Source organism: Solea senegalensis, linkage group LG1, assembly GCF_019176455.1.
Source record: "Solea senegalensis isolate Sse05_10M linkage group LG1, IFAPA_SoseM_1, whole genome shotgun sequence".
Taxonomy (NCBI): Eukaryota; Metazoa; Chordata; class Actinopteri; order Pleuronectiformes; family Soleidae; genus Solea; species Solea senegalensis.
The window spans coordinates 19,200,714-19,226,548 of NC_058021.1; the positions used below are offsets into that span (position 1 = coordinate 19,200,714).

At 42.7% G+C, this 25,835-nt stretch overlaps 1 protein-coding gene across 7 annotated transcripts in view; it reads left to right on the forward strand.

Annotated features, from left to right (window-relative positions):
* Positions 1-25,835, forward strand: part of LOC122767562 (microtubule-associated protein 4-like) — a 64,699-nt gene that overhangs the window by 21,127 nt on the left and 17,737 nt on the right. For 5 of the 7 annotated variants that reach the window (XM_044022915.1, XM_044022897.1, XM_044022906.1 and 2 more), the window contains 5 exons: positions 16,491-16,861; positions 17,639-17,821; positions 20,165-20,279; positions 21,261-21,320; positions 21,477-21,730. In XM_044022915.1, coding sequence (XP_043878850.1) covers positions 16,491-16,861; positions 17,639-17,821; positions 20,165-20,279; positions 21,261-21,320; positions 21,477-21,730 — 983 coding nt within the window. Of the gene's footprint in view, positions 1-7,700; positions 9,328-16,490; positions 16,862-17,638; positions 17,822-20,164; positions 20,280-21,260; positions 21,321-21,476; positions 21,731-25,835 lie in introns of those variants that run through there. The other 2 variants (XM_044022924.1, XM_044022941.1) reach the window with 2 other exon arrangements.

The following is a 25,835-nucleotide window of genomic DNA, read 5'->3' on the forward strand; positions in this document are numbered from 1 at the left end:
TGTTTTTGGAATTTTTGAAACAGCAGGTGTTTCCAGGCTTTTCTTAAAGAGGTTGATAAGTGAATTTAGTTTTTCGCTCTGTCGCACAGACATGTCTTATGGCGTTTGGATCTTACATGAGTTTGTGCCATTTGCTGAAGATTAAAAAAAAGTGAGCTCTCGGCAGATGTGAAGGGTTGTTGTCTTTGGCTGAGGCATGATGACTTCATTTTCACTTCTGTCTGTGTATAGTTTGTCTTCTTTCTCATATTTATCACTTTATTTTTACTTTTGCCTGTCCATGTATACGACACTTCTCTCAAATACAATATTGATGGCTGCGTGCAGCTGCTTAACCAGAGCCTCTGCATCCGTTTAGCTTGTAAAAATAGAAAAAAATAAGCTGTCTAATGGATTTTCTACTTGACAATGCAAAACCAGTCAGTGAGTTAAATCCCTCTCTCTCTCTCTCTCTCTCTCTCTCTTTGCATTATATCACACAGGAGTCGTTATTCCTGTGATGCCTCTAACAGTATATGTTTAAATGTGTTATCTTGTGACTTTGGCATTCAAAATCCTTTGTTCTGATTAACCTTAGTGCCACAAACTTACACAATAAGGCAGCAGTTGACCTGCAGCTCCTGTGTTCCCATGAGGTAAAAACAGGGATTTATTTATTTTATGGGCTTTGGTATGGAAGAGTGAGCTGTTTCGGACTTAACTTTTGATTAAAAAAGGGCCTTTTGATGGTGAGATAAAGCAGTGAATATATCCTTTAAATACTTAAGACTTAATTAAGCAGGCATGGATTTGTATCATGTGAGTATTTGGTAAAGCCTCACTTTTGGTGATATTTGTAGTTGTTGGATGTTTTTATTCTGCCCCTGTTTGTTAGTTGTCTGTTGGTTAATTTGTGAACATAAAGGATGTAACAGTATTTGTATGTTGTGTCCTTCATCGGAAACAGGCTCTGTCAAGCAAAACTATCAGACCTGACTTAATATGATTTTAATACTGATTAAATCTGTTTCTCTGTTACTTTTAACTAAATCAAATAAAAGCAGAAGGTTCATATTGGTTTATCTGTTTCTATAAGCTGCAGTCCTAACATCTCCTGACAATGTGATATAAGGAGTTTTGTTCGCTCTATCTTAAGCAGGATAATGGAAAACCCCCCGTGTGTGGTTGTGCTTGTATAATTGACATGTGCATGCGATGGACCTGTATGGACTCATGATGGGTTAATTAAGTGCTATATGTCAAAATTAGGGGAGCAGTACACGCTCAATATGTGCCTATTTTTTGTAGATTTTTTTTGTGTTTGCGGATTTAAATTTTTTTGGTGTGAATGGTGACTGTCAGATGGATTTTCCTTGCATTTCTTATACAAACAACGTCAAAGTCACATGATTAGTTTGACGCCTGTCAGTCAAAGTGTTTGACAGATATGCTATTACTAGACGAGATGAGTGGAATATCCATTGAGCAGAAGTGGCATTTGTAGCGATATATCTGTTGCATTGTAACCAAAGTATCTCTTGTATTTCTCATCCAAGCGACGTCAGAGTACACACTGGTGTCTTTAGTAAGTCACCTGTCAAGTTTCAAGCGAAATGTTGGACAGTTATGTGACAGACGTTCCTTACATTCATAGATACATTTTATACTGTGTGTCTTAAAAGTTCTTGGTTTCAGCAAAATACCTTTCTACAGGGTTCCCACAGGTCCAGTTTTTGAATTTGGGCAAACAAAGAAAAGTCCTTGAAAATCAGCCCAGAATAGACATTGAAAGTGCTTGAATTTTAAGGTTGAAGTTGATATTTAGGTAAATGTCTCCCATCTCTCCTTGTTATGACGCCACCTACTGTTTTATGCCCTACATTGCTCGTCAGGGGTGTCCACACTTTTTGAAGAGAGCCAGATTTGAAAATGTGAAGATTTCAATTCAATTGGCGCCAAATCATAACATACATTATCTCAAGGCACTGTACATAGACAACATCAAGGAAGCAGAGAACCCCAACACTTCACACAATGAGCAAGCACTAGGCATCAGTGGAGAGAAAAAACTCCCTCTTAACAGGAAGAAATCTCTGACAGAGCCAGGCTCAGAGATGTGCAGTCATCTGCCTCGACCGGTTGGGGTGAAAGGAAAAATGGGGGACAGCGGAGAGGTGGGGGACAGAAAGGAGGGAGAGAAAGTACAAGAGGGAGATGAGGTAGAGACAGAAGAGAGAGAGAGACCAGGAGCAGATACACAACAACTGTATCAGGTTACAAGTTTATACAGTTAATGATATTGACTTTTTAATCGTGGCACAATAATAATGGTGATGATATGGGTAGCCTTGAAAACTTTCGGGGGCCAATGGTCCCTTCAGACCATTTTTCACATCTGGAGTCAGATATCATAATAGGAAATGAATGCATGCATCAGTCTGTCACCAAACCACAACGCAACTCCTTACCAACTGCACTAATGTGGACGACATGTGATCTGTGGACTTTGGACATGCCTGATGTGTGTAGACTAGACCTAAGCAGGTCAAACGTGGAGTTGTAATTACTAGCAGGTGTTGTGGACGCTGTCCACTGTCTCTCTGCAGAACAATAAGCGAGTAACGTTAATCGAGAGAGAGCAAATGATGACGTGACGCTTGGAAGATGAAAATTCCAAAAATATCCGTCTCAACTGACAAATGACCTTTGAACCAAGATCCCAAGGACAATCACTTGTCCAGATGCAGCAAATCAATAAAAGTGGACGCCATCATGGGCAAAGTGACTCTTACAAGTTGTCCTTCCATCTTAAGCTGTGTCAGCACATTTGCTCCTTGAATTTGAGGGAATTAGTCCTGGAAAAGGTCCTTGAAAACTCCTTGAATTTGATGGAACCCAGGATAGATGAATCTAGCTTGTCCTCCTTTTCTCTTTTGTTTTACCCCAATTCTTTTTTCTTTTCTTTTTTACCTCTGCTCCCACTCGTGCTTCACTTCACTCTTCTCCTCTCTGATCATTTCATCTTACCTTCCTTCCTCCTCTCTTCCTCCCCTCTTGACTTTTTCTCCTGCTCTGCTCCTTCATCAATCTTCCCTTCATCTCTTGCCCCTCATCATCATCTTCTCACATCTTCCTCCATTCCTCGGTGCCCCTCCCTTAACCCTCCCTCCCTCCCTCTGTCTTCCCCATTACCTCCCTCCCTCCATCTTTTTATTACTTTGCGACATGTGACACTGCTCCCTCTCGTTCCTATAGACTCTGCGTGTCGCTGGCGTCGTAATCATCGCTGCAAGGGGTTATTATGGGGGTGTCGCGGTGGTGGAAGTAACGGAGGTGTCGTCAGGGAGACTTGGGAGGCGGTTGCCGTGGAAACAAAAAGACTCCAGCGAGTGAGAGATGGAGGGATGGCGGAGAGGTGGACTGGGTGTGACAGTCGGCGAGGTTGAAGAATAAAAATAGAAACGCTCTGACAAGATCCCCCTCCCTCCTTCACTTCCTCCCCTCCCCTCACCTACAACTCCCCCCCTCCCTCTCTCTCGGCCCAGCAGCATGGGTAATCAGCTGATCCTCTTTCCTCCATCTCATGCTGATGTTCAACAGTGTGTGACCTTGAGAAGGAGAACTTCCATGTCTATGTGTATAAAAACACTCTACACCGTCAGATACCAATCTAGCCTTTATTCGTTTATTTATGTATTCTTCAAACTTGATGTTTGTTGTTGTTTTTTCTGCTACTGCTGTATTTAGACATCACTTGTGTTCCTCCCACAGAGAGATTCTCTGTGGTCGAGCTTGTTAGTTGCCAAATTGCCCAAAAGTTTTTTTTATTTTTGGGGAGATGTGTACAGTTTCACTTCGGGGAGCCATATTCACCACACTCTAATTTATAATCGTTAAACTTGTCCGACCTGGTTTGCGCTCGACTGTTTAAAGTTACTGCAGAAATATAAACGGTGTTATGAAGCCATGTTTCCCAACCTGGGGTCCAAGCCAGAGATCACATAGGTGGGCACAGAGCTTTATCTGCTCAGAGGTTATTAAAATGATAATGATGATTTAAAACCAATATTTTTGTCTACCTTTAAATGTATTACGCTATGTATCAACACCTCTGTGACCTCTGAACCTCAGTGACCATCACTACATAAGCAAGTCTCACCAGGTCAGTAAGTAGCTATACCGTATTGCGTTTTTCGGCATCTGTACAAACAAAATTACGCCTGAGAAAACTTAAAAAAAAATACCAAAAAGTATCAAACAATATCTCTTGGTTTGGATTTTCATGGAAGCACAGGACCATTTTTATCTATATACACTCTGATAAGAGCAACAAAAACCAACCACTGCTGTTTATTTCTGCATATAAACTTTTGTAATTATTAATTTTATTCTTCTGGTGTGTGTCAGGACACAAGCAAGCGGTGCTTCAATTTAAAAATGTTGGTAACCACTGTTATTAAATCTACAAAGTATGCAAATAAGTAGTCAGTTACAAAGCCTCAGAGGCCAACTTGTATGAATGTGTGTTAACGAATGCATATGTTGACATTTTTATTATAATTAGTGTCGATTTTTCCCCTCTGATGGCTCGTTTGTGTAGAATTCACCATCATAACTGTTGCATTTTGAAGGACATCTCTTGTATTTCTTAACAAAACAGCATCATAGTCAGCTCTGCACACACTGGTGCCCTGGGTTCATTTAGCTTAGTTTCATGTCCACGGGGTCAACCTGTGAACTTGAATTGTAGCAGTGCTGTCTGTGGTCTCTGTCTCCCTCTTCCAGGATGAACACCTCATCCTGTCCTCTGATTGTTTGATGTGGCTTGAGTCTTTCAGCATACTGAAAATGAGATTGTGGTCTGCTCCATGTCAGGAAGGCAATGGAGCCATACTTCACACTTTGTGACCGTGCCGATTAGGAGCAGTTAGCCACGTTTCTGCAAAAAAAACGCCTTGTTCTCAACTGAGGCTGAAGTTGAGGGAAACGTTTCGAGAGAACCAGCGCAAATGGCAGCAATTGCCATAATAACCAGTGTTGCGAAGCTAATAGTGCACAGTGAGACAGACAGACAGACACAGACACACAAGCCTCCTTTAATTCAGCTCTGGATGTGTGTGGAACAAAGACAGAAGCTCTTCACAGCAGCAGACATTTTGATGTACCACAGCAGTCAAAGCACAGGTGCATAGCTGACAACATAAATGATCACCCAGCTCCACTTCGGTGTCCTTGCGGCCGCACGCGTACGAGCCAGCGTCCAAAGCCACGAGGGCCATCGAACCAGCTCGTCCGATTGGAATGCGGCCCGGGATTGATAAGATTCTGTTCTACTGCATAGGTTCATGGTTCTTCTTTGTAGGTTGTGTGATTAGTATATGACCACTGCGTCGCTGCAGCTGTCAGTGTGTGACTCATATTCACTCCTGAGAAGAAGGAAAAAAAACATCTCGACTTTATGTGTGATTTTGCAATCTTTCCCTCAGAAAGTAGTGCAGCTTGCCAAGTGTGGCACCTGTGCACAAGGCTAAAACACTCACAGTCCACATTTGCATAAACTGGACAGGCTTTTCCTTACAAAACCAAAAATAGACTCTTGTTCAAGGCACATAAAGCCCTTTTAAAGCAACTAGGGCTGCAACTGACGTTTATTTTCTTGATTGATCGAGGGTTTGTTTGGTCCATAAAATGTGCAAAATGTTGTTTAACCCTTCTGTTACCATCTTCTTGTCTTTACCGTAACTCCTAGACAGTTTGTGATATCCAGAACATTCAAAAATTATGGACGGGGTGTGACCCGGCCTTTCACCCTCCGCGATGTTGAGGATAAATTGGTAGAAGTTTCTCATTACCGTAATTCCTAAACAGTGGAATAACTGTCAGATATTGAAAGTGAAAGTTATCTTGAAAAATGGGGTTGAAGCACTCACTCATTGAACATTTTTTTGACAAAAAAACAGCCAAAATCAAAATAAAGAGGGTTAAGATGAAAGCAACAGTCGGATCAAAAGACAGCTGGTCTTCGGTGGCCACCGTGTTGGACGTTTACGGAAGCTCGCCTCTAGCGTGCCGGGGGTTTGTGATCGGTTCACTAGTTAGGGGATTCCGAAGTTGGCCAAAATCGCTGAGTCTTCGGCTAATGCTCTTAGACAACCCTTTGAAAATGTAACACAAGAAGCTGATCTTGCTTTCACCGTTAGCGGTTATGCTTTATGTTTGTGGGAGTACGTCGAGGGAGTTTCCTGACCCTTAGCTCAAAGTCACTATCAGCGATTTTGTTTCTTCAAAGAGGTAACAGCCGTAGTTTGCTTCACCCTCTGTTATCTGTCGTGCGTTGCTTTCAAAACCCACATATCAAACTGCTAATTATAAAGCTTCCCTTATCGAAGGTGCTGCTGCTACTTGGCAATCAAGCTAGCATTGTTCACAATTTGTGAGCCATAACTGCTTCTCTTTTCTGCACGTTAAACACTTTCCCCATGTCAAATTAGGGAAATTACACCACAACGGTTTCCCTGAAATTTGAATTTGAGCACAACAAAACCATTATTTCTCATTATTTTTGTCTATTATTTTAGACAGTTCTGGTCCATCACAAGTCTTTCTTTTTTAATGAAACACACAAACATTTTTGCCAAATGGCTTGTGTGTCCAGGAGCGTTCTGACTCACCTCGTCTTGGTGTCTATTCTCTCTTCTACCATTGCCTTCAATTATACCATTCGCGCTAAGAGACACCCGTAGCTCCTTCATTTGAAAACAGAGTCAATGCAAAGAAAACTTAAATCAATTCACTGAAAATCATCATTGAAGCCACTCTGCCCGAGCAATTCACTGCACATTTACTCAGTCAAATCAAACAATGTAATCAGCTAAATCAAGCGTGATAATTATGGTAAGTGGGTGAACTCAGAACTTTGTAAGTTTGAGCGTGAAATGCATTGTTAAGGGCGCACTGTGTCGCCTCGTCTCGCGACGCCAGTGTGGGTTTTTGTGATTAATTATAGCCTGAAAATATGTATGAAATGTTTTCTTTTCTTTGTGGTGGTTACTGGCTGAAAGTCAGGAAGATGACGATGACGATGATGGACTTCAGTCAGTCATGTTTGTCTCTCACTGTGCATCAACCAGTGGGCAGTGGCTGTCATATGGCTGATGAGTAACTGTGACAGCCAGTGATCTGCCCTGTATGTTAGCCACCGTGCGCGTGTGCATGAGTGTGAGATTCTCATGTGCGAGCTTGTGCACGTGTGTCACCAAGGGCTAGAAATTTTGCTCCTGCGAATGAGGGAATATGCCGTCTGCTGTCACGTGACTGTGATGTCAGAGAGAGAGAAAGAGAGAGAAAGGGAGAGGGAGGGAGAGCAAGGTGCAATTTAGCCCCACAGCTGATCTGTGCAGTGCTCAGAGAGAAACAGAGATGAACAGACACGCACACACTCACTCTCACTCACGCCGGTAAACACACAGACACTTTATACACATCTGCATAGTTACACACAATCGCACGCAGACAACTCTGGCATCACGTAAGAGAAAGGACTTACTGCTTCGTCTACTTTGCAAGCTTATAAGAGTTTGGACACTGAGGACGTTCGTACCTCCTGGACAAGACACTTGCTGGGGACGGAGAAGAGCAGAAGACATGAGGACAAACTGAAGAGAAAGCAAAGGAAGATCCAAAATTACAACAAGAAAAAGAGAGGGCAAGGAAAGTGAAAAGAAAAAAAAAGAGCAATACGGGAGGATTTTTGACAACACAGCAGCAGAATGTCCTTCCTGTCTGGTTCATCCTGGCGGCAGCCTGGTGTTATTAGTGGTGGCAGCGGGTACGGACAACCTTCCAGTGGACATCAACAGCAGCAGCAGCAGCAGCATCAACAACAGCAGCAACACAAACCTCCCAATGCTCTCTCTGCTGCCAACATCCCCACGGTCCTGGCCTCCTCAATGCTGTCACCTTCCAGCACGTCCTCTGTCCAGCACAGTGACTGGCACTGCCAAGGCCAGATGGCACCAGGAGGGCAACTTCCTGCCGACAATACCCAAGTGGGCTCCAAAATAACTTTAGCAGATGATGAGGCGATGTCGGGGAGATGCAGGACAGAGGGGAGGTTGTCTGGGGCCACGCCAGAGTCAACGGCCACTCAGAGCTTCAACATGCCAGCACTGAAGGTAGAGGACGACGGATCGAGAAGGGGGAGGCTGAGGGAGGATGGACACAGGTTGGGAGGGGCAGGGGTTTTATTAGGGAGTGCGGGACAGAGCCCAAGCAGTCCCCTGTCCTCTTACTCTTCCCCTTCATCTTCAGTACCCTCCCCCTCTATTTCACCTGGGAGATCATTTCCCGAGTCTGTGCCGGACTGTAAATCTACCACAAACCCAAACATTAGACAAAGTGATACAGGCAAAGATGAATTATACATCCAAGGGTATCAAGTGGCTTCACAAGGCCAGTGCTCCCATCGTGCTCCTGGAGAGAAAAACACACTGAGCCCTTTCTTGACTGGAGATACCAGTTCACGTCTAGAAAATAAAGCTGACAATACTAACTGTGGGAGCCTTCTGGGAAGTCTGAGAGAAAATTCAGCGCCATGTCTGAGTGGCAATCAAACCCTGAAGCCATCTTTAGGAAAGCAAAGTGTTGATTCTGAACCTGCTGCTCCTCCTGCTGCTGACCTGACGGGGGGTAAAGCAGCTGCCACTGCAGGGCCCAGAGGCCAACCACCAGCCTCAGCGAACACATCTGATGTTAATGTCGGAGGGAAGAGTGCTATGGAGAAAGAAAATTCCCTCGCTGATAAGAAGGGGATTGGGGCAGATTTTATACCTAATAGGGACAAACCGGAGAGTCGGGTCACAATCCATGACCTGTCACTGGGTTTAAACCGTGTTAATGATGGGAAATTCGCTCCTAGCGCTACAGGAACTAAACCTAGCCAAGGCAGTGAAATACCACAGCGAACTACAGTGCGACGTGCAATGTCGGACTGCTCGCACCTGTCTGTTCCCATGGTGATGGCTGGAACGTACCCCACCAGTATTGGAGGCCTGCCACTGATGACGCCCAATGTACCAGATTTTACCGTGATGGGTTCAGCATGTCCACCGAGGGCGCCATACCCGCACGTCGCTGTCCGCCGCTCGTTCACTCTCATGGACAGTGCAGAAGCTGCCGCTGCCGTGGCAACAATGATGTCGTCTCAGTTGATGACATCGCCTGTTTTGCCTTCATCCCCACCCCCTAAGAGGCATAATGGGAGCTGCGAGACCAACTTTTTACTTACTGTTCCGACCCCTGCAGGGCATTCTGTGAACAGCAACCGGGATAACCCACTAAGCACAACAGGTAAGAGGCTTCCTGTGCCTGTGGTACATAAAATTGGTGAAGTTTTACCAGCCAGGACTAACTTAATCATCGATTTGTTTGTGGATTCTTATTATTTTGGTTCTAGACCCAATGATGGCCTTCACTGCCCATTGAAAAACCACTCAACAAATCAGAGACTTTTGGAGCTGCAGTAGCCCCTTTAAAAGTCCTTTATCGACTCTGAGGCAAAGATTTGATCATGGTATCACAGTGTGAAAAAAGTTTTGCTTCTGCTAAAAATATGAAGATACAGATTTAAACTCGGACTATAGGTGCAATGTCTGTGGTGGCCATGTGACTAAGCTCTGCTGCTGTACACCACAACACCACTTGTGTGCAAGTGTTAATTAAATGTCAGTTTTTTGCTATTAACCTTATCAACACACAGAATTTGAAAAAAAACAAAGTGATTTGTAACATTTTAGCACTTTCTTTGCCAGGAACTACAGTTCCAACCAGAACAGATCATGAGGACTGTTCCAGCCTTTAATACAGTTCTGCTTTATCTGCCTATCACTAAAACAGCATCTGCAACAACTGCCTACTAAAAAACATCTAAAAGACAGTTGGACAACAAAACCGGGAATAAAAGTGTCATGTCCTCATCTAATTAGGGGCTCAGGACAGTGGCCTGTAATCCTAAAATTGTTGTATTTCAACGTCCTTTGGATGAATCCCACCAATCACCTACTTTTTTTAAAGCAATCACCTACTGCAGCTTTTAATACAGTAAAACAATGTTTATACTATAAGCTTCTCCTTCAGTTCTCTAATAGCCGGCAGAACTGTGTTGGCTGCAGGTCACCCTTGATAAATGTGCAACCTCCAAGTTGAAAAGTGCCACGTCAGAGTGCCGTGTCACTGCGCATCCACCTTTTATCAACTCACCGGACAACACACACACACCTATACACTTTGGCCTGGTCTGTTAGAACTCAGTGTTCTGCCTGTACTGCAGGACCTCATTAATCCCCTCCATAATGACTCTTCTGTCTTAACACATGCTGCTGCTGTTGTTTTGTTTTTTTTGTCTGGATATCCTTGTTGACCTGTTACACTTCACTGTCATTGGCTCAGTTGTTGCTGACGCATTACACCCTTGAGCGTCTACCAATACCGATATTACATTATATATTGTTATTATTTTACCTTTTTTGAACAACTAAGCTGTCAATAATGTAGATCAAATGAAAATGTATAGGAAGGTTCTCATTCATCCAGGTCGTGGTAGTCTGAAAACGAAGGCAACTGGACTTCTGTTGGGTTCCTGAAGACGTTTTGACTCCAAAAGGCTTCTTCAGTTCTGATTCTGGTGTAGTCCCCAAGTTTTTGAACCCTTGGTGGAAGTTTTGGGGTGATTAATTACTTCATATTACTGCAGTTGTTGCAGATTACATTGCCTTTACTTTCTTTTTGCTTGTGTTGTTGTCTCATTCTTTTAAAACCAGCTCCTCCCGTCCGGTCTGGTGGAACTAGCATGACAAACAGAAAAGACTCCAAAACCATGACCACACATGTCTATGTGGTATTTATGAAGACAAATCTTCTCAGCCAGTTAGTTTTCCCTCAGATGCCTCCATTCCTACATTCATGCAGGTACGCGTAGCAAACTGCTGCATGACGACAGTGACCTCTGTGCCTTCTGTTGCTCAGTCGACTCGGGGGGTCAGCTGATCCAATGATAAAAATCACACTTAGCTTGGACTCAAAATGGACCCAAAAGAAAAACGTTCATTGTCTCAAAGGTTAAAGTCTGTTAAATCGCCGTCGCCTCCTCTAATAGGATAGGATCTAATAAGGTAAATCGATGCAGAGGAAATAGGTTTTGCCGTGCAGTGCGCAGATCGTCGCTGTATCTCCTTTAACTGCACAAATGTCACTCAGACGTCATCACATCTAAGGACTTTTATTGTCTATTCTGTGAAACAGTGACATAACGGATGAATACAGAGGGGAAGAGTGTGTGAGAATAGATAGCAGAGGATCATGAACGAGCACTGATTTACATTATTCACTGAATATGTGGCTCATGATAACAAAGTTAATTCCTCATTGTGATGTCTTCTATCACCTCTGTTCCGTGTGCACTCTATGTTTATCTCTGCATCTAGTAATTTGTCTTCCACCGAGCTGTGCGGTCGGTTTCTTTAGACCGCTGTCGACAGAGGGAAAAAGCTGGGGCATTGATTAGACATTGACTCTGACTGCACTCATTCAAATATAGAGCAGCTATTTCTAGCGTCGCATGTGTGAGCGCACACAGATGTGTGTGTGTGTGTGTGTGTGTGCGTGGAGCTTCAACTGACGTGAATCGTACGTATTTTTATTTTTTCTTTTTTAAAGGCCCACACTCCCACAGACTCACTGTCAGTAGTCAGCGTGTGTGCGCGCGTGTTTTTTTCTTTATTTAGCACCAAAATAGATCGCAGCTGCACAATGTGACACACACACATACACACGCGCAAAGATGAACACAGCCTCTAACAATGATAACACACTAAACTGAGGAATCCAGCTACCTGCAGTCTGCATTAAACAGAGAGGCAGAGCGGTATTCTTATATTTAAATTGTGTTTCTGTGGGCTTTTACAGTACAAACAAACACAGAAAAACGCTCATGGATGTGAGGTCATATGAGAGGGAAGGTCAGGGTTAGACACCTGGGGGAAACAGGTCAGATCTAAAATGGCAAGTTTATGGGAAAAGGGGCTTCTCACTTTGATTTGAGGGGACTTGCCTTTTGTGTGCCAAACAGAGATGTTGCACAACAGTATGGCTAAAACCAAATCACTGCAGGAGACAGAGACTGAGGAAAAAAGACCGTCTGTGAATGATTTTGTTGTTTACAGTGAACGTTGCCAGTGCTGGCCTCTGGTTTTCCAATGCTCCTGTTTGTCTTGGGGCTCCGATTACATACGATACATTTTCGTTTCTGGGGAGTTAATGGTCTCAGTCGCTAGTTTCAGGTCTTGTCCGATAGAAGACGATGTCAGTTTTGTAAATTTTGTTTGTAGATGAAAATAGACGATAAAGTACGGCACAAGTAAGTGGATGTCTGTGTTGTCAAGTAGGAAAACCTGTCCCTACCTAGAATTTCAGATATTTAAAATGTGACTTTGTTTTGCAACTAGAAGTCAATGTCCATTTGTATATGTATGTATGTATATATATGTATATGTATATATGTTATATGTCCATGGTTTGTAAACTGTTACTAGTAGCTATTTAATTGGTACACCGAAATTCCTGAAAAGTTAAATACTGTCTGCACTGAATGTGATGTTGTTTCCCTTACCATTTTTTAACAACAATACAAAATTGATCTACTGTAGGAAGTATTTGATTGAGTTCTCTTTTGATAAGTGTTCAGCAGAACATAAATCAAGTGACATTTAAGAGAGTCCGAGACATCTACAACTCTTCCCTGGCTTGTTTGTGTGTTTGTGTGTGTGAAGGCAGCCTGCAGCAACATATCCTTGCACCAGCTTCATGTCTGTGTTAGTTATGCTCTAATTTACGTGGCGGTTGACTCCCTGTTTCTCTCGCACGCGCAGCTGTGTGCCAGCAGCTGAGTACCACAGCACGTCACTAGATGGATCATCTGTTGTCACAGCCAGCAGTTACAAATTGGATGAGTCATATTGGGTGATTTAGTAGAGGTGGAGTTATATACAGTGGTGCAAAATAGCAGGTGCAACAAAACCCCCGAAACCGATCTGTGTTGGGATAAAAAATGGTGTAGATGAAGTAACTTTATCCAATTTGACATATGAAAGTCTCTTTGCAGATCCTGGGGCAAACTGCTGCATGTTAGAGTAAAAGCTGTCATGCTCTTGCCAAACTGTCAGCAGCAAGTTTCAACAAGGAGGAAAAGAAATTCTTTTTCCTCATTTGCCTCAGTGCAACAATGTTTTTAGGCTTTTAGGGTCAAAAGCACCAGAGCAGTGGTAGGGTTTTAGTTGTGTAACGGAACGATTATGTGATTTAAGCAGAGGACGATTGTAGGTTAAGTGATGAGTGGGGCAGAGAGACAGGTGAGCAGGATTTATGGTTTTCCTGCTTCCTGCTTTTTCAGAGATGAGTTGTAGTTTTTGCATGGCATCGTTTCAGAAAACACTGTAGTACATATGCCAGGCCTGTAAGTGGTGCTGTAACACTAGACTTTGTACACATTACAATGTGTTGCGCTCCTTCCGCTGGCTTCCTATTCATTTTAAGATCGATTTTTGAAATTTTATTGTTGGTTTTTAAAGCTCATTGGCACCATCTTGCCTCTGACCAGACTAAAAACTTGGCAGGTTCGGGCCTTTTCTGTCTCTGCCCCTAAACTCGCTTTTCGACTAGGAACAAATCTAGTGAAGGTCTGACTGGTGAGACAGATATGACAAAGCAGGAAGGCAGGAGATGATGAAGCTGAGGCACCTTTGGACCAGAGAAGATGATGATTTTTTGTTTGCCGACGGAAATACTCGACCTGAAAAGTTCAAAAAAAGGGGAGACTACTTTGCAGTTTTCTTCTTGCAGTGCAGTTTTCTTCTTGCAGTGTAAATCTTCATGCTGTCAGATACTAAACATTTAGACAGGACCCAAACACTTCCCAACAATCTCACAATCATGCACATTAAAATTCATGAAGCACGTCGGTGTGAGTTTTATGCAGCCGCTGCAGTAACTGATACATCTGCATTTACATCAGCTCGATCTGTTTATTTCTGCCAAAGCCTCCGGAAGCTGTCACCTGTGGAGAGTATAACATGCCCTGACCCCTGACCTCTTGAATTGGTTCCCAAAAAAACAATAGAAAATATATTTTAAAATGCAAAGAATGGAAGAAAGCTCATGAAACAGGATGAGAAGAGAACCCCCTTCCAGGAAAGACAACCACACAATAGATACGTTTTAAATAATGGATTATATTTTTGATACATGAAGACCATAATATGGGAGAACTTTAACTTCCTGGAACAGCCACATTGATTGGTTCTGCACAACAGAGGTAAATAAAAAGTTCTGTAAATAAAGCCACTTAGCTCTGGGTGTCGGGAGAACAGAGCAAAGCAGAGACTTCACTGTCCAATAAAAAACTCTGATTGCTTCACAGTGCCGCATCTCAGCTGTCCCATTACGTGGGCTCTGGCAAATGCAGCTGATAAATGTTTCCTTCCTATCCAACGCATGGTTCTGCGCGTCCCTAGATTTATTGTGCACTAAAATCAAATGGTTTTCTGAAAGGAGCTAACGGCCAATGACGACAAAGTTAAAACAAATTTGAAATCTGGAAAAACAAACAAATGCAGCGTGAGTGATCTGTGCCGTGTCCGGCTGCAGCTGTGTTGCTAGGCGACGACTCTAATGCGATAGGGAAATCCCCCCCCCATAAACCAGATCTCATTTCAGTCGATCCTCTGGGGGCCCATGCAGCCAGCAAAGAGCACCTGCCCTGGTGGTCACCTCAGTAGTCTTTCTCCTGTGAAGGAGGCAGCCACTGAATTCAGACAATACCTGCCCTGGCCACTTTATTAGGTACACACATTCAGCTGCTTGTTAGTGCAGATATTTTATCAGCTATTCAAATAAAAGCATGTAGACACAGTCAACACGACCTGCTGACGTTCAAACTGAGCATCAGAATGGGTAGGAAAAGTGATTTAACAGGATTGTTGACGCAGAGAATGATCCGAGAGAAATACCTAATGCCAGTTTAAGTGGCTGCGATGTGAATGATGAATGATTCCATTTACAGTAAGTCTCCTGCAGACCTGCTTAAGCTTTTAATAATAGATAATTCATCAGTTTGAGTGTTTTTTTTAAGAATTAAAACAAGCTTCTCTGATTATTTTTGTAATCAATTAATCTGACGATTATTTTCTGGATTAATCAAGTTATCGTTTGGTCCATAAATTGTCAGACAACGTTAAAAGACGTTGATTCAGAGTTTTTAATGATTTCTTTGTAAGGTGGGGCAAAGAAATTATATATATTGAATATTCTATTCAATCAGAAATCTTGTTTTAATCAATTAATTGAGTATTGTTTCAGCTCTAAATGTGAATTTTCTGGCTTCTTTGCTTCATATGACAAAGAAATCATTCAAACTGAATCCTTTTTGTTTGTGGACAAAAACAAGACAGTTGAGAACATCATTTCCAGGATTGAAAAACACTGACTGACATTTTTATGCACCAAATGAATCGACAGATGAATCCATTATAACGATACTTGTTAGTTGTAGCCCTCCTCTCCAGTAAAGCAAGATCTCAACCTCTTTGGCCACCAAGTCGTTGTTTTTATATATGAGTTCCAACTGAATCCAGGAGACACAGACAGAGCGGTGACTGGCGAATCAATAGATCCCGCAGCTGCAGTGACGTGAGCCAGAACCGCCGCTAAATAAACGGTTAAAGAGCTGCTACAGTTTGTCAGGTGGTAACGATGTCAGAACCATTTTTTTTAGGGAGGACGGGTTTGTTTCACATCAGATATGTTACGGTGGTGATCTGACATGATGTGATTGACGGGATGAGCTGTCAGATCAGAAAAACCCACTATCCTTGTGTGACAGAATCAGGTCAAGGTTGTTACCAGTGATGTAAGTAGGTTTCACACACACACAAACTGGGTGAAACTAAAAGAGAAGTAGAATCTTCCAGAACCTGCACTTTCACTATAAAAAAAATGTGGCTGCAAAAGGCTCAAGTGAGGGCTATTTTTAGTATATGTTTGCCCCTTTAGCTCACTGCTAGACTGCCTTTTCCCACAGGAAACTGAATGTTTTGCTCCAAAATCCACAGAAAAAAACAGCGAGTTCCACTGCTTTAAAATCTTGGGTGCGGGAGAATGAGCGGACAGTTTTCACTTTGAAAAGGCTGTGTAACGCCAAGATAACGTAGCATATATAGCCCTAACGTGTCATAGATTAAATGTAGTATTAGTAATATTGGTGAGTGGATAAAATCTGTTTGCGTCCACACTGTATGTAATACTAGTCACTACTTGTCATTTTCATTGACAGAAACATGAAACTTTTTTCATCCGTAATGTTCATTGTAGTTAATAAATAAAAGCAAAAATATTCCCCCCCTCTGTACTTCTTATGTTTTTGATAAAAATAACCATTGACAATGTAATTCTTCCTCTTACAGTGAAGTCTGACAACAAGGACAAGCAGGAGAAGATGGATCTCATGTCCGGCAAGACGGAGAAGATCGACGCCTTTGACAAGAAGGACAAAGACGAGCAGCAGCAGAAGAAAGACAACACAGTCGACAAGAACCAGAAGTCTGACAAGATTCTCAAAGACGAGGAGAAGATAGAGAAGATGAACGTGGAGAAGAACACGGCCAACGAGAAGGCGGAGAAGGTGGACAAGCCCGAAAAAACCAACAAAGATGAGAAGAAGGAGGAGGAGAAGAAGCCGGCTGAGAAGATGGAGGAGAAGGGAGGGAAAGGCCCCGCCAAGCCGTTGACAGGCAATGGCAGCAAAACTCTGCTGAGCCCTGACAGCAAGAGCAAGGTGGGTCACGCACAACCACAGAATATTCAACCACTCTGCTGTGCACAGAGGAACAGTCCCGTCACCTCAGGGTCACACTGGTTAACTCTCCCCCTGTCAGAGTATAAATGTCTCACAAGACCAGCTGAGATTTAGACACTTAGGAGGCAGAAGTTATGTCCTAGAACAATCCCTGGGGGTGATGTCACCCATAAGATTCCCATTCTTGATGCCTCTAGAATTGCAATTTGGCTGCCACCATTTTGAGAAGTTGTCACCTGCACACCAGACTCCTGGTGTCATGCTGTATAATCTATTTTCCTTTAAATGGGAATATAATATCACAAAATTTACATCATGTTCTGTTCTTTAAACTACATTTTAAATCTTCGTTTTTTACCAACCCAATCATTTGCTCTTTTTGTTTCGTATGCAGTGTTTGTGTATGAATATGTGCAATCTCTAATCTCAGATTTCCATATCAATCTCTACCTTTATCCCTCATTATCTCATTTGAGGCTTGTAGTGTTCTAATTTGCTGCTTGTGAGCGTTTATAAATTGTTTTCCAGTGCTATGATTATGGCCTGTTGCCATAATGGTTGCAGGCCGAGCTGTCATACCACGCTGTCATTGCAATCAGTGATTTCACCTCTGCTTTTTTTTCCTCTATCTACGTGTATCTCTTCTCTGTCTGTCCAAACTCCCTCTCTCTCTGTCTTTCTATCTATCTATCTTTCTCTCTTTCTTTAATTTTACTATTGTTGTGGTATCCAATTATTTCCATAACCCACCGCCAGCCTGACACGGGTCCGGCCAAACCAAACTCCGCCAAACCCCGTCCATCCACCCTCTCCACCAATGGTGAGGCCACCACGACCAAACGCCCCTCCCCCGCCCCCACCTCAGCCAATAAAAAAAGCCCTGTATCCAAGCAGACCACACCCAATGCTGCCAAGCGACCACCACTGGCATCCGCCAAGGTGAGTATACCCCAATCCAAGTATAATATACTAACATTATAGTAAAGGACAGCAGTGCTCTGGCCAGAGATCTCAGATGTCTGGAATCTGACCACACTGGACTTCCATATCTGTCCCAGATGCTCCTTCACCCCCGTCTCCTTGTGCTCCTCCTGTCTAATGTTGCTGTCAGCCGGGATTTCCATGCGTATTACATATCTGAACTGGTCTGCTCCTTGTTATCTGCCACTGTGACGGGTTTATTCATCAGCAGGTGCTCGTGCGTCCCGCGGGATCTTAGCTCTGTTATGCGTCCCATTGGGACTTGGTATTTATAGTCAGCAAAGGTGTTTCTATCTGCTTCTTATTTTAGTCATCACTCCCAGCCCAGTTGCTGTCTTCAGACATGATCCTCAGGTTATATGACGGGAGATATGACGAAGGCAGGATGACATTGTCTAGGTGAGACTTGAGACTGTATGTAAAAATGGAGGTAATGTTTCAACAGTGAATATTTTCTCACTCAGTAGCGAGTTTCAAGTCTGCAGGTGCACAGACGAGGAAGCACAGCACATGTTATTGGACACCTGGTTGTAGGTGGCATGTGTGAATTTCCATTTGCAAAAACTGGCACAACGCTGGTCAAAGGCTCCTCAACGGGGAGTTTGTTTTGCAACCAGAACACTGCATCCATTTTTATTCACAGTCCGTCCGTCGTTGAGACACAAATAGTTCAAAATAGTAGGAAACTCTCCGGAGGATGCAGACCAGGAGGTAGAGTTCCATTCCATTCATTCACTGTGGATCTACCAGAGACTTTACTGAAGCGATTATACTAGAGAGAATCACCAGGGAGATTCCCAGAACAGATTTTGTTGATCACACATACAGCCCAACAGTTTTTGAAGAATCGCTGGAGATAAGTGCTAGTGTTTGCTGTGTATTTATGGATGTGTCAGTGTCAGGATGCTGGATTATTTGCGTAGAGTCTATTGTTTTTGCTCCTGGTATCTGGTGTATGATGTAGGACATAGGATTTTTTTGGGCTCGGATCTTTTTCCTATCAGCTCCCATCAACCGTCAGGTCCTTGAACCTTCACCGTTGTCCTTAATGTCTTTTATCCTGCCCTCTGGTAACTCCACCCACTCCAGTCTTCTCTGTGGTTTCATTCATACTAAAAGGAGGGTCTTTGCGTTCATACCTGCTCCTTCATTCTATTCCATTCCAATATACTGTCCTATCTAGAGCTTGGACAGACGACATATACAATCCACATGGTCACATACGTGTCCATACTCTCTGTGTTGGCTTAGACTCAGTCATCTGTCCAGCGACTCCAGCTAGTCCAGAACGCCGCCGCTTGCCTTTTGACAGGAAAAAAAAGAAAAGGGACCACATCACACCTGTGTAGCTCCTCCTCCACCTGAGCTCTGAGGTCTAATAAGGAGGCAATCGGCATTTTCTGTAGCTGCCTCTGAACTTTGGAATGAGTTACCCATGGAAGTTTGGACAACCTGGACACTTCTGTCTGGATTTTATTATTGTATTATTGTATTATGTTACTATTTTACTGTTTTACTTTTGTGTTTTTATTGATTTGAGCACTTTGGTCAACCCTGGATGTTTTTAAATGGGCTCTAGAAATAAACTTGACTTGACTTGACGATGACATGTTGCCCATACATACTGCTCTGCCAGTGATTTGCCTTCGCTCTGCAGACGCGTCTGGCGATCTCGCTGTTTTGTCCAGCGACAGAATCTTCAGGCTTAACACGACTAGAACAGAGAAGCGACATCTACAGCAGCATCTTCATCTCTGGATACAGTACATCCAACTTAGACACTGTTAATAGAAAGCCTTCTCTCACAACAAGCACGTTTGTTGACATGTTTTCATTCAAATGAGATGCATGTCATTAGCTGACCTGTAACTTAAATTTGATCTGTTGACCACCTCTCACGATCGGTGTAGTTAGCAGCTCTGAAAAAGCTGATTTTAAATGTTCAGTTGATGTTAAACTTAGCTGAATCAGTGCGGTTAGCAAGACTCTTTTATTGATGGTTACTAATATTATATCATCCAACTGAGATTTTCAACTTGAAAGCTGGTGTAAACAAGAAGGACTTTAGTCCTGACTAATCTAGACAGAATTTTTGGTTTTAGAAGTTTTTATACCTCCATGGTCCAGAGGCCATCGTCTGAATATGTGAGGATCTAAGTCATTTTTTCCTTTTTCTTGTCTTTCACTGTCTTCCCTCTCGTAACTCATGTCATGGTTGCACGATTGCATGGCTGAACATTACACTAACAACCTATCTACAATATTTACTGTACACTCTATCCACACTCTTCTGATTCCCAGACTCCAGAAAATGGTTCGGCTGAGAAACGCCCACCTGTTCCAAAGGCCACACCCACACCACGTGCACCTGCCAATAAGAACGGCTCCTCCGCGGCCACTGCGAGCAAAGCTGCCGGTATGTGCTCCCGTGTGTCTGCCCTCCTTCTTTACCAGACCGTGTGACATGACAGTTATCTCCACTCCAGCTTTGACTGGATCATAGTAATTGCAATTGCAAGGTGTGTGACCCCCATGCAACAGGACCTGAACTCTCTTCAGTCGCTAGAAAAACTCACTCCAGGCAAAGAGACAACTGAATACCATATGTTACCCCCTTATCAGATTCAATCGCCGGCTTTTTGAAGACACCAGACTGGTATTTTTATCACATCACAAGCAGCATCTCACCTCTCGATGTGAGGCAACTATGACTCAGTCTGAGCTGTTAAGGCAAACGGGCCATTTATCTTCTCTTTGTTCACTTTACTTTAGCATCGTCAGAGAAAATGGTTCGAGATACATAGTGTATATTTTTTTTGATTTGCAAGAGTAAATTCCATTATTTTGGCCTGGGGACTATTTGGACACACTGTCTCAATAAAATTCTGAGAGAAAGTCTTAACAATCAGGAACATGTCGTGCACAAAGAATATCTCCTAAAGGATTTTTACACTCTGCATTGGATTTTTTTGTCCATGTTAAAAATAGCTGCTGATGAAAGCAAAGAGAATAAACCATCCGTCATTGTGCTGTAAAACTGTTAAAAACAGGTTAAAGGTCACGTAAGCGGAATCAAGTCTTAATATAAAAAATATTGATTAGTGCAGCTTTAAAGGTGGAGTGTAATTAAATTTGTTCTTTTGTCTGCTGCAGCGCACACAACATATCTATTCTGTAAATCAATAGTTATGTGTTATACGCAGATAACAAAGGAGATTTTATTGTTGTTGTTTTCCCAGTGAAAAAAATATCTTTCTGGTATCTTTCTATGTTCACATAAAAAAGTGGTAAAGCTACATGAAAACTACCTTCATCCTGATTCACTGTTAATCAATTAATCATTCGATGATTAAATGGAGGGGTGTTGAAATTTGTGTCTGCCGTTTTTTCTACGTAGCAAACAAGAATGACAAGGCTGAGAGCAAGACGGGAGACGCCAAGAAACCCAAGACTCCAGGTAACAAACTCAGAGGAACAACAAAGGGTTGAAAAACAAAAGATTGTCAGCATAAAATTTGGGTAAATTTGCATGATGCAGCTGAATATCCATGGAGAACCCATGTCTGTTTCAAATAGTTTGTAAAAACGCACATTTTCAACCTTTTTTCCGTAGCTCGTCCTCGCCCGGCCTCCTCCACCACTCCTGCCACTCCGACTCCCTCAACGAACGGGGACTCCAGCGCTCACCGCCGCCGCGTCATCACCAAACCCCCGGTGCCAAAGCAGGTCCCGCTGGAGAAGAAGCCGCCGGTGCCGCGCACTAACCGGACCCCACGTCCCATCAACGCCCCGACGCCAGACCTGAAGAACGTCCGCTCCAAGATCGGGTCCATAGACAACATCAAGTATCAGCCTGGGGGAGGAAAGGTAGGACAGAAGTGAACATTTTAATTTATCATTCATTTACAATCATCAATAATTCAGTGTATTGATGAACCTGACACGATCCGTTCTGTACTAAACCAAACTGTTGTACTCGATGATAACTCGATTTGGTTTTACAAATAGTAGTACCATCACTGCACGGCTGCATGAAAACTGCTGTGACTTCACACACACGTTTTACGCACGACACACACAAACGAGTGACTCGTGACTTGTAAAGCAACTGTTTTCGGTGTAACTGAATCATTAGAATCAGTTAATTAAAACTATTTGTTCAGTACTTCAGTGGCAGGGATCACGATCAGCAGTGCTGTCACTAAATACACCAGACTCCTCTGTTAAATATAGCAATTTCAGACATTTCGCTAGTAATTGTTGGAGATTAACCCATGTTTTTAAGGATTGTTAAGTCTCAGGGGCAACTGAGCTACACTTCGGCATTGTTTGGCTTGATTCTTGTGTCGGACGTCTCTTCCCGTGACGGGACACTGACCAATCAGTGGCCGGCGGTCTGGCGAGGTGACGCATAGTATCAGCCTCAGCTCGCTTGGAACCTCGCCAGAGTGGGTACTAAAAAAGGTACCTGGTACCAGGTACTATGCTAGTGGAAACACAAATTTCTCTGTGCCGAGGCAAGTCGAGTGGAGTCCAGCCAGTGGAAACACGCCAATAGTAACATATCACATCAATTATTGAGGTAAATTGGAAGATAGAGGAAAAATTTAAAGCCGTAATTCAATATAACCAATGCTACGTAAAAAAACACCATGGATAACAACACATGGAACAACAACACATGGATTTACAAACATTTGACCTCGTCTTATCAAGTTATCTGTGAAGAACATAAGGATTTTTTTGTGTTATTTTACCTCTGATGCCTTTCTTTTCGATGGAATTGAATTCACAAAAATAATCTCTCAACCACTTGTAAAACAGCTGTTGCCAGACAAGCCTCAAATTTCACACGGACAGGTGACGTATTTGAGGGAAAATGCCTCCGGAGCGATTAACATCCAATCGCGCTCTGTGTGTGCGTGTGTAAAAATGATAAGGGGATGCAGTTGATTTAGGCAATCTCTAAAAATGACTTGAAAGAAGATTCATTGAGCGGGGGCTCAAATGGCGGGAGCTGCACTCACCGGTAGCCGCTTCAGTGGGAAGTGACATCTGTGAGTGAAGTCGTGGTTGACAGAGCGCACAGTCGGCGATCTCGAGGCTGCACCGTGTGCGCCGGTGTGACAGGTGAGGAGAAACTGAAGAGCAACTCACATGACCAAGAATGTCAGTGATCAGACAGCGTGAATGCGGACATCAGTCCACTGAAGGTCGCGGAGACTGAGCTTAAACGCATTTGAGAAATCATTGGTGCAAAAAAAGCCCCAGACGTGTGGAAAAGTCGGCGAGAGTTCATCTGTAAAGTCCACGGCCAGTCTGGTACAGGCTTGACCCGCGCAGAGAGAGGATGCAGTGACCCCGTTCTGCTCCGGGTGGCCAGTTTCTGGTGTGAATTGAGTCCATTTGTTGTCTCAGAGGGACGAGGCACAGACAAATCAATACAGAGCCTTCACCTTTATCATACGAGGAAACATTTGGCGGTGCAGGCATCTGAGCAACGATCCCTCCTGGGAGCCTTTCACTGGATGTTTCCCCTCGTGTAGGTTCAGAACATGGTGGAGAAGAAGCTGTACATCTTTTCTGGCATAAGAATCGTTGCTGGAAAGACGGAGGTTTGGATTCGCTTGAACATCTGCCAATGTGGCTCCAACCCAAATAAATGGGTTACCAATTCTCTTCCATTTCAAAGGACAATTAAATAGAGATTGTTGTCCTTAATAATGGAACAAGTACTTTTGTTTTACTTATGCTGTGTCTACACCAGACGTGATTTTGTGACGCGATGGATGCTGAAGTAGCGGCCATTTCTTTTCACCATCAAGTTGTGTCCGGCTTCGTACACAACTTGGATGGCGGTTTCTTCTCTGCAGATGTTTCAGATCTTTCAGACTATGTAAATAACTCAAAATGCCCCTCGGGAGACTTGTTCCTGGTTTTCCCATGGCTGGGCACATATAGCAGTTTCTGTCGCAGAAATTATACCTTTCCCCTCCATTATGAGCGAAGTCTGGCCGCTGGCCATCATGTCATCACGTCAACTGAAACGACAGACTCAATTTATGGGTGTCTATAGCGCCGCTCGACCTGTGCATCGAGTTTGTATCCGTGTCCGGTACAGTGTTGTTTTTGGCAGCCATTCTAGATTTAGTCTTAGTTTTAGTCTTTTGGACTAAAATGCTTATTAGTTTCAGTCACATTTTAGTAATTTCTATATGTGATAGTTTTAATTCGACAAAAACTCAAGAAGTTTTTTTTTTTTTTGTCCAGTTTTAGTCAGTTTTAGTAAAAAAACTACTTTTGGACAAAAAATACATTCCAGTGTTGTAATGTATAAAGCAGCACTGAGACACATTATTTATCTTAAAGCACAGGAAATAAATAGCCTTTCAATGAAGCAGCATAAAGGGCCTTTTGTCTTTTTAAGATGAATAAATTGTGGTTAAATTAGTCATATGTCGCAGTCTGGAAGTGGACAGTTTTACAGGCGTCTCTTTTACTATTGTGATCTATGGTGAAATTGCTTTTTGGGGCCGCATGAGTATTTTTTGTTGCATTATCACGAGTGGCCACTGGAAAAAAATTGTCTTCAAGGCAGAGGGGCCGGAGCTGTGTCTAGTTCTTACTCATCATACTGTGCATCCATGGATTGGAACGATTGAGCGTGATTATCATCACTTAACAGATGATGTCATCAATGAGAGACAGCATAGTTAGTTGTTTTCATGTATACAGTTTGAATAATAATAATAATAATAATGATCAAATAAATCATTTTTAGAAGTTAAAAGCTAAACTTGAAGTTGTATTTTTTCTCTTTTTTAAGGCAGTAAGTGAACATATTGACTTCAGTTTTAAATAATGCATTGTGCTGCATAAACCAGACACTTGATGGACTTCAACTGTTATAAATCCATTTATAGTTTATTTCTAAAGTGTATAGTATAAATACAAAACACATTAACTAAAGCAGGGGTGTCAAACATACGGCCCGGGGGCCAGAACCAGCCCGGCAGAGGGTCCAATCCGGCCTACAGGATAAATTTGTTAAAATTTCACACTAATCTAAATGTAATGTCAAATGCTCCAGATACCCGTGACTAAATGTTTGTGCCTTTATAGATCCAGTGTGCTGTGTAAATAGTAAGCTTAGGCATGATATTGTTGAAATTGCACTTATATTTCTCAAGAAATGTCATGTTTTGTAAAATTATCCTTCATTAAATGTAAAACAAAAGAGAAAAAACAAAGGAGTTCTTGTTGTTCATAGGTTATTATTCTATTATTTTGCTATTTTTACTGGTCCGGCCCCCTTGAGATCAAATTGTGCTGTATGTGGCCCCTGAACAAAAATGAGTTTGACACCCCTGGACTAAAGAATAAACCAAATAATCTAGATTAGGCTAGTTCACGGTCTGGAAATTGGTCAAAACAACAATTTTACATCGAGTGGCAACTGCAAAACTTTACTTTTTTAGTTTTTGTTGTGAGTGTGGGGCACAAAAGCAAGATTTGTCATCAGATATAGATCCAGGAGGTGAGAGACAGTGAATAAGGTCTGTGATATAAGAGAGGACCATTTAGAGCCCTGAAAGCAATCTCCGAGGTCTTAAATTGAATTCTAAAACGAACAGGGGAGCCGGTGGAGAGCGGCTCAGACTGGGGCTGATGTGCTTTCACATCCTGGCAGCTGGTGTTTGGACCGACTGCAGGAAAGTTAATAAAAGGTGGGGGGGAAAGGTCTGAATATAGAGGATTGTGCATTGTAAGAGTCCGGTCGTGCTTTAATGATGGTATGATGCTGAACGTGCAGCAAACAGCACACAATAAAATGAAAATGTTGTTAAATAAGTGGTTTGCCGGTAAAACGGATGATGTTATTAAAATGCCATCAAAATAAAAACGTCTGTCACCTTGAATAAAAACACGGATTTATTTGGATTTGAGTGTTGGTAACATTTTGGCTTATGTT